We start from the raw sequence: 8,843 nt of genomic DNA on the forward strand, positions 1-8,843 counted from the left end.
AGGATCAAAGCGGTTTACAATATAATTCATAATAATTTTGAAAAGAACTCCATTCATATAGAAAAGGAAAGAAAGAGAAAAAAGAATAAATATATATATACTTTTTTTAATACATACTACTCTAACCATCAGTTTATCCATAAAAAATTAATTAATACATCCATCGATTCATAAAATGAGTAAATAGATAAATACAGACTGCAGTCCCGAATTCATTTCATCAATTTAAAAGACCATATCTCTGCATACACTGTCTCTGCATACACTGCATACACTGGTTGCAAATCTTTATCTTGTGCACATTCATTGTGGATATCTTAAAAACTTGACTGGCTGAAGACTGGGATGAGATCCCATACTCTACATCCAGTAGAGTTGATTCTAGGGAGAATCTTGCTATGTAATGTTGAAGCCCTTCTCATTCTGAATCTTTGCTTCAGGAGGTCAGTAATTAAGGCAGAAAATGTAGTATTGACTCTATGTGCAGTATAAAGTTTGACTCTATGACTCTATGTGCAGTATAAAGTTTGACCTCATTCAAGCTCAGAGTAAAGTGTTTGTTTTTCTTTCTCTTTTATTTGAAACAGTTGCGGATCCAAACAGTTCCTGCCTCCCACCTCCAGCAGGGCACAGCAAGCACTGCCACCAAAGCGGTCTCCACTGTGGTCATGACAACATCACCATCTCCAAAGCAGACCCCGGATCAGCCATGAAAACTCAGCTGTGAAACAGATTGGGTTTACCAATTGCTTGTGTCCCTGACTACTATAAGGTCACAAAGGGGGAAAGCAGTGCATCTCCAGGAAAGCAGACTAGAGTCAAGTGGGCTGATGGTCTGTCAAAGACAAGGAGCCACTTAGCAAGTCTCCACTTGGGGCAGTCTGTAGCACTTGCACTTTGAGTACTGCACAGAGTGGATGGTGGGGCAGTTTACATAGACATTAACTATGACCTTGGTTTTCCTGTCCAACAAATAGAATTCTGTGTGCTCGGAAACAGTTTGATCCCTGATTTAGAGGAACAGAAATCAAATGAGACATTCAGATATAAGAGCCAGAACAGGCAAGGATAGCATTCCCTCCTAGTGATATGTCAGATGTCAGCATAAGAAACGTTTCTAAATCCTTATCCAAATGCTTCTCTTAAAATACACCCCAAGTACTCGGGGAAGAGAGGAAAACCAGTGAATTTTCATCAGCCTTGTTGGAAAGACCTTTAAAGGGAAAAGAGAAAAATTCAATGTGAAAGAGAAGTGAGCAATCAAGAAATCTAAGAAGCAGGTCCCTTCAGTCCCCACCTCAGCACCTTTTATTATGATACTCCTAAAAGCTGCATATACCACTCTTGCTCAGATTGCTATAACATGAGCCTGAAAATAGTGAGCAATTAAAAACTACTGTATGTCTTCCCCTCTGTGATCAGTCCACTCTTGCCACCTGCTGCTTCTACTGACACACTTCATGTGATATTGTCTTAAAAAGGTGTCAGTAACAATTCTCCTAAGAACTTATCCTTTCAGCATATGGGCCTTAGCAACCTAGCCTCTTAATTTGTTCACATAAAATCTGATATGTAGAACTTGGCCAAATAGAGTTTTTACAAAATCTAATTAAAAGGGCTTTGTTTAAAGTAAATCTTATAAACCAAATGAAAATGAGAAGTACTCCCCAGTCTTTGTGAGGAATAGCCTTAGTATCTTGATCTCTTATTAGTACCTTTGATACAAACGTATCAAAATCCCTCAAAACACGTTAACTTTCACGGGTTATAACTGTGGACTTGCATCTTATAACTAAGTGACCATCTATTCCTTGATATAGTCTAGTAGATGAAACTTCAGCGCAAAGTCGGGATTATTTGGACTAGTGGAACTTTGCAAGCTAAGTGCCTTTTGAGTTATTTACTCCAGAGGCTTAGTTAAATTTATTTTCAATGCCAACGTGAGGAAAGGTTGTTTGATTTACTTTGATTATAGTTACACATTTGCACAGTATATTCATAGTGGTGTATAGTCGATGAGTAATACTGATCCTTTATGCCATTTAACTTGTCATTGAGATTTGCTGTCAGCTTGGCTCTTTGAAAGGACTACCAAACAGTTCTAAGACTTACATCAGTTTAATCATTTATAGTTTTTGGCTTTCCACAGGATGCGTTGTTTATACCATCAATCTAAAAGCCACTGGAGTTTCTCTGTTTGGTTTATCTTTTGGCTTTGACATGCATCATTTCCAGCAGTAAGGTGAGAGGACCAGTTAGTGTAGCATAATTGCTGTTTGATGTCCCTTAAATCATTTAGGGATCAAAATGTGTGTGAGTGGATGGATTTATACTTGCACTAAAACAGAAAGCCACACAACTTGACAGTTGTTCATTATGCAGTTAATGTACCAGTGTGATTTGTTGTCGCTGTTCTCTCATTTCTTTTAGTCACTAACTCCTTCATTCTAGAACTTGGTGCCTACATTTAAGCGCCGAGTGGGTGTGTAATTTTATAGAATATCAAAATACGGGTAAGTGCTAGTTTGGCGCTAAGCTTTATTCTGTAATCTTAGCACACATCTTGCTTAACGTGTTAATGCAAGAGGGGCATAAGTGTGGACAGAGCATGGGTGAGTCCAACATTTAAATGCATAATTTGCAAAATACTATGAGTTATGTACTAAGGGGGAAATTCTGTAAATGACATCTTAAAAGATAGGCGCCTATCTCTTGACAGTCGCACTTAGGTGCCTATTACAGAATCGCACCTAACTTAAAACTTAGGCGCCTGTAATGTAGGCCAGGATTTTAAAGGCTTACAATATAGGTGCCTAAGTCCATTGTGCCTAGCAGCACCTAAGTTTTTCTCCGCCCCTAAATATGCCTGCTTTAGAGTTAGGCGCCTATTTTTTGTAGAATTGTGCCAATTCATTTTTTTTTTCAGTTATGAGCTTGTTAAAGCTTATAATTGAAGCCAATTTACGAGTTATAGAATTTCCCCCTAAGTGCTGCATTTAGGCATAGTCATTTTTGCCTGCTATTGACATGGTGTAAGTGGGCATGCCTAAATGGTGTATAAATGCTGAGTCACACTAGTATTCTGTAAAAGAATCTGGGCACCCAAATGCCATTCAGAAGTAGCACATAGCATGCATACCTAACTTTTGATGCCCTTTCATTTCAAATGTGATTTCTCAGCTGTTTACCCCCAGACCTCTATAATGCTCTTTGTATTGAACCCTGCTCTGAACCACATCCCGCTTAAAGTTTTAAGTCTATGCTTAAAACCTGGCTGTTCCAACATGTTTTTCCTGATACTTTCTGATTTTAAATCTCAGGCACAGATCATGTACTCATTTAGGCTGCTGACTGTTTAGCCACTTCCTTATGGGTTCCATGGTTAATTATTATTGTCCTATGCAACCTCATGCCTTCTGTTTCATATATTTGTCATTTGTGGCTCACTGATGATTTGAGGATGGTGATTAGTGTGTTAATATTCTGAGAAGTTTTAATAATGCTTGCTGCTGTGATGGCCTCTCTAATGTGCAGGTTACAAAGTCTGCAAAATAAATAATACTCGTGGAATTTCTCCCTGTGAGGTAATTCTGTAGCAGGGTGCCTAGATTTAGACCTTAGGAAAGCACCTACTTGAAACCTATTCTATAAAGAAAAGGAGGTAATTTCAGCATAAGTAGCTGAAAGCATGTCTATATTCAAGGTGCGAACACAGAGAGCTAGTGTTCATGACCAAGCATAGATGCTAAAATTTTATAATCTATATGCATACGTATGCATTTTGCAGACCACCCATGTGAATGCCCACCTACAAAGTATGCAACTTCACATCTAGTACATACTTATAGCCATTATTCAATCAAAAACTTTTAATTGCAATTAATCACCTGATTAAACAGTTTGCAGTTTATTTGCTATCTCCCCAGAGCATCCTTAAAGTAGGCCCCTTTAGGCTCCTCCTGGCCCAACATAAGAGTACCCTGGTGGTCTAGGGTAGGGTGGGTAGGAGACCCCCTTGGAAGGAGCCCTTCTGAAGACCCTTCGGTGCATCCACTCCCCTCTCAAAGATCCTCACACCCTGTTATAGGCTACGTTTAAGAATGGTCTCTGGTGATCTAAGGTAAAGCAGGCAGGAGTGAGCCCCAGTTCTAACTGCACATGTTGACTCCAAGTTAAAAATGGCAGCTGTGACCTATATCAGTAATTTTATGGTACTACCACTCAGGGTCCTGAACTTCTGATCAGTCCTACCTGCCCTTTCTTAGGCCACTAAGGTTTCCTTAAGATAGGCTCAGGGTTTTTCAGGAGAACAGTTCTTTAGTGGGGCCATTCTTGCAGGAGGTTTCATATAGGGGTGGATTCTCGATTCAGGCCATGATGGGCAGTGTTAGTGGCATTAATTATTTTGATTGAAATTATAATTTCTATATCAATTGTGATCATTAATGACAGGTAATTGACGGCACTAGGACTTATGGCATACCACTTAGCTAGAAACTGCTTATTTTTGTAGGTATATGTTCACATGCATTAAAGGGCATTTTTGTCACTTAATGGGTTTCTTCCAGGTACTTGTTCACTGGATTGGTCACTGTTGGAAACAGGATATGGGCTACATGGACCATTGGTCTGACCAATATGGCTATTATGAATGTTTTTACTCATTTCAGCTAGCTTCTCTGTGTACCTAGTGTTTCTACCATCAGCTAAAAAAAAACTCCTCTTAACACAGGAATGGGGAGAAATATAAAGTGCTTATTTATACCTGTATGAGTGAGTTTCTAGAATTGGGCCTCAACTTAGAATTGTAGCCTAGTTCTACTAAGCATATACTGCCCAATATTTAGCCATGGTTTAATGGGCAAAGATAGGCTTGTTTTTTCATGTGGTCTTATTTGCCCAAAGTCTGGCTACTTAAGTGGTCATGCCCCCGGAATGCCTCAACATCACTGACTTATTTTTCAGTGCTATCACCGGACAATTTCAGTGGTAAAAGCTGGTTAAATGCTGTTGAAAATGCCTCATTTGCCCAAGCCTCAAACACTTTAAAATCATAAGTAGCAACATTTTAGAGCTCAGACTGTGATGTCATAATGCCTCATTCCACCAATGCCTAAGCTCTCTCCTCATCTGCACAAGCCTCAAACACTTTAAAATCATAAGTGTTTGAGGCTTGTGCAGTTAAGGCAAAGCTTACAGGAATGGGACAGGGACAGTGACAAAATTCACGGGGACAGGACGGGGAAATTGAATTCCTGCAGGGACGGGGACAAATTTGTCCCCATGTCATTCTTTAGTCTGAACACAACATAGGTCATCATCTTGGATGTGAAACCTTATTTTTTTTAATGAGGGATTCATATTCAAATTACTCTTGCTGAGGTGATATTTGGGAGATAAATTCTTTTTCCACCGTACCCTATAATCAATAATTATAGCTACTTTGTGAAATTACATTGTTCTGTTATGTGTGCTGTCGCTAATGTTTGATTTGAGAAATATATTAGTATGTAGTTCTTTCCCAAAAGAAATTGCTAGAGACCTCTTTTACTAGAATTTGAGTGTCTTACAGCATTCTCTTAACACTTGGGTGATGAGAGTACAATTAGCTGAATATCCCAAAGCTTTTTCTTATGAGGCATGTTTTGGGTCAAGAATTGTATTCTTAGGAAATAAGACTAAGGCCCGGATTCTCTAATTGGCGCCAATAGGTGCTCAAGCTCAGTAAAAAAAACCACTTTAAATAATATTTAAATGCTGTTTAAATGATGCTTTTAACTGAGTTTCAAGGCACGTACTGGTGTGTAAAAATTCTGCCCTAGAATTATGCCTCTAGTAGCTTTAGATTGCCTAATGCCACTGTGGGCGTAACTAATGACAGAAGTGGCGTTAGGCAGCCTAAAGTGCCTATGTAGGCGCAGTTCACAACAAAGATAGGCCTGGAAAACCCTAGCCTACATTTCCGGCACCTATCTTTCCTGGAGGCGCAATTCTCTGTATGGTGCTGTCATGTGATTGCCACGCAATTGGCGGTTGCTTTTTAGGCGCCATATAGAGAATCGGGGTCTAAATGTCTAAGTGATCTAAACTTCATTTATCTCCCAATATAGTAAAAGATAATATCTCATGACCTTTAAGAAAATCTTCTAATTACAAAGAATCCTGTAAAATAAATTCCTTCCCCTGAAGACACTTGCATGGATATTTAAGAAAAAAATGTTGCACTCAGAGCCAATACTCGGGACTTCAAGGCCAAAAATGCCTTTCGCCTAAGCTGGGTGGCTCTGGACACATCAGGAAATATATTGATTTTTTCACCACGAAAGCTCACATCCTTCTTCCCCAAATAAGTTTTCATTACTACTGACTTATCACTTTCATGAAAAAAAGTAACTAAGAATGTGGATTTAGTGATAATGGTATCTTTAGAATCTTCAAGAAATGCTGTTAAATCCACCTCAGAAGTTACCAAATGATTAACACTCTGTTAAACATCTTGGAGCTTTTTCTTAAGCGGCAAATAACAATTGCTCAATTGAATTGTTTCAGTATTAACCAACCCCAATACTTTCTAAAAAGTATCTCTGGGAATAGCAAATAAATTGAAGGAAAATTAAGGAGATGTAAATTGATCCACATGCATTTTTCATCATTTCTAACTTTGCATGTAAAAACTGAAAATCTTTAATTGCTGAGATAGAATTATCACATAAAGTAGAAACCTGCTTCCCCAATAAATTTAATTACCATATGTCCTGAAGAGAAACTTCTTTAGTTATCTCTAAATTTAGTGGTTCCTTTTGAGTTTCAGAAATCAAAACTACTTCAGGAATCTTCATAATTGACTCTATTTGAGGCTGGGAGACTAAACTCAATGGTACCACCAAAGGAGACAGGTAACCTCTCTACTACTACTAGAAGAGTTAATGGAGAGGTTGGAGTTCTGTTTGGAAGGTTCATTGAGACTTCCAAAGGAGACAGTACCATAGAAGCAGTTATATTCCTCGATCCAGTTGAAACTATATGTCTATCCATGGGGCCTACTGCAGTAGATATGGTTGCAATTGGTGTTGAGGCCTTTGGTATATCAGTCCCCTTGTGCTTGCCCATAGTTATTCCAAAGAGTTTCAAAAACAACTTCAAAGCTCAGTGGAATTCCACAGGACTCCAAGGGGCAGGGCACGCCCCTATGGCCACAAGCCACAGTACTATGGATAGTTTGTGCCCAAAAAGGACCCTGGTGTCTTAGGGTTTGTCTACCACACTGCTTGCTGTAATGGCATTGGCACTCTCTCCACAGTCACCTCCAACAGATGACAACCATGGGATGAGAGCTGCTCCAATTGGAATAATCGGCAAATAGGTTCCTCTCCAAAGCACTCTTGAACCTGAAGACATCATGCTTTTTGTTTTTATGGATGATAAAACTGAGAGAAATGCATTCCTTCAGTGTGACAATGCTGGTCATTAGCAAAACCTGCTACTTCTCAGGTTTCTATCACACCAGTTAGGGCTCACCTCGATTAAAGAAGAAGAAGAGCTCTCAGAGCTTATAAGCACAAGCTCTTTTCAGTAGATTGGATACATTCAACAGCTACCTTTCAGTTTGAAATGTCTCTGCTTTTGCCAAGTTCTTTTTTTTCTCTTTGCAAAATGTGCTATCATTTTCCAAGCCTTTAATTGGTATCAATAATGGTTAATTGGGGGGTTTTAATTATGAAAAATTGTTCAGTTATCTTTGAATAGAGGAAATATAAAAATGAAGATCTTGTACACGGCAACCATTTAAAATACTTCTGATGACATTTTTATATAGTAGTGTCTTTATAGTGTGTGTATTTTGTTTACTGATCTCCAAAAATGTAAAATGTATATTTAAAAACCTATTATTGAACTTTCTTTGTTTACAATAAGCTATAAACTGCTTTGTTAAAAAAAATATCATAGAGGATTTTGTTTATGATATCTTGCAAACAGACAAACCTTTCTCATCCCACTAAATAAAGACTTAAAATAGGAGGAAAATTGTAGAGTGATACAGCTTGTAGGTGTGATTTACAACATCCAGGAGAATTCTGGGTCATACCAGGAACTGGCTTCATTGCTTCAGTTTGTGGCTGTGGAGTACGTTATTTCAAGTCTTGTTCCATGTCAGTTGCAAACTTGGCTTAAAGGTTAGTACTGGGAAGCAAATTTGACTTGGATAAGTTTTGTATGTTCTTCTATGAGATATACCACCAATGGTTTCTTAAATTTCTTATGTTTATAAATTTAAAATCAATCAAGAAACTTTTTTCTTCCATTCAATATTATATTGAGTATAGAATCATCTATTAAGTACTATAAGATTTTAGATTCCAACAGAGTTTAAAAATTAATTTCATAATCTTAATAGTTGATATTTAATTTGCAGTGTAGTTATTATAATGCTTTGCAATTCCTGTATGAATTGATTCAGTTCTTATTCTGTGGAATCTGACCTAGAACTAATAAGGTATAGGCAGATCACAAATATTGGCTTAACATATATTCAGTAGCATGCAGGACCCTTAGAAGCTTGAGAGGATTTAGTACTACTTTGGGCAAAGAAATTGCTGTTATCTGCAGACATTTTTGCTTATCTGTGGCGCACGTACAAGATTAGCATGCGCTATAGTGCGTGCTAGCTGAAAAATTACTGCCTGCTTAAAAGGAGGCGGTAGCGGCTAGCGTGCACGGCATTTTAGTGTGTGCTAAAACCGCTAGCTATGGATGCCTAACTATGGACACCTTTGTAAAAGGAGCCCATTGTAAATGACATTAGATAAAGACCTGAACGGTCCATCCAGTCTGCCCTGTAATTA

At 38.2% G+C, this 8,843-nt stretch overlaps 1 protein-coding gene across 3 annotated transcripts in view; it reads left to right on the forward strand.

Annotated features, from left to right (window-relative positions):
* The window catches only part of NFRKB (nuclear factor related to kappaB binding protein), a 203,937-nt gene extending 198,807 nt beyond the window's left edge, over positions 1 to 5,130 (forward strand). For all 3 annotated transcript variants that reach the window (XM_033918440.1, XM_033918442.1, XM_033918443.1), the window contains one exon: positions 588 to 5,130. In XM_033918440.1, coding sequence (XP_033774331.1) covers positions 588 to 713 — 126 coding nt within the window. In that variant the 3' untranslated portion in view covers positions 714 to 5,130. The remainder of the gene's footprint in view (positions 1 to 587) is intronic.
* The last annotated feature ends 3,713 nt before the right edge of the window (positions 5,131 to 8,843 follow it).

Source organism: Geotrypetes seraphini, chromosome 13 (assembly GCF_902459505.1).
Source record: "Geotrypetes seraphini chromosome 13, aGeoSer1.1, whole genome shotgun sequence".
In the NCBI taxonomy this organism is placed as follows: domain Eukaryota; kingdom Metazoa; phylum Chordata; class Amphibia; order Gymnophiona; family Dermophiidae; genus Geotrypetes; species Geotrypetes seraphini.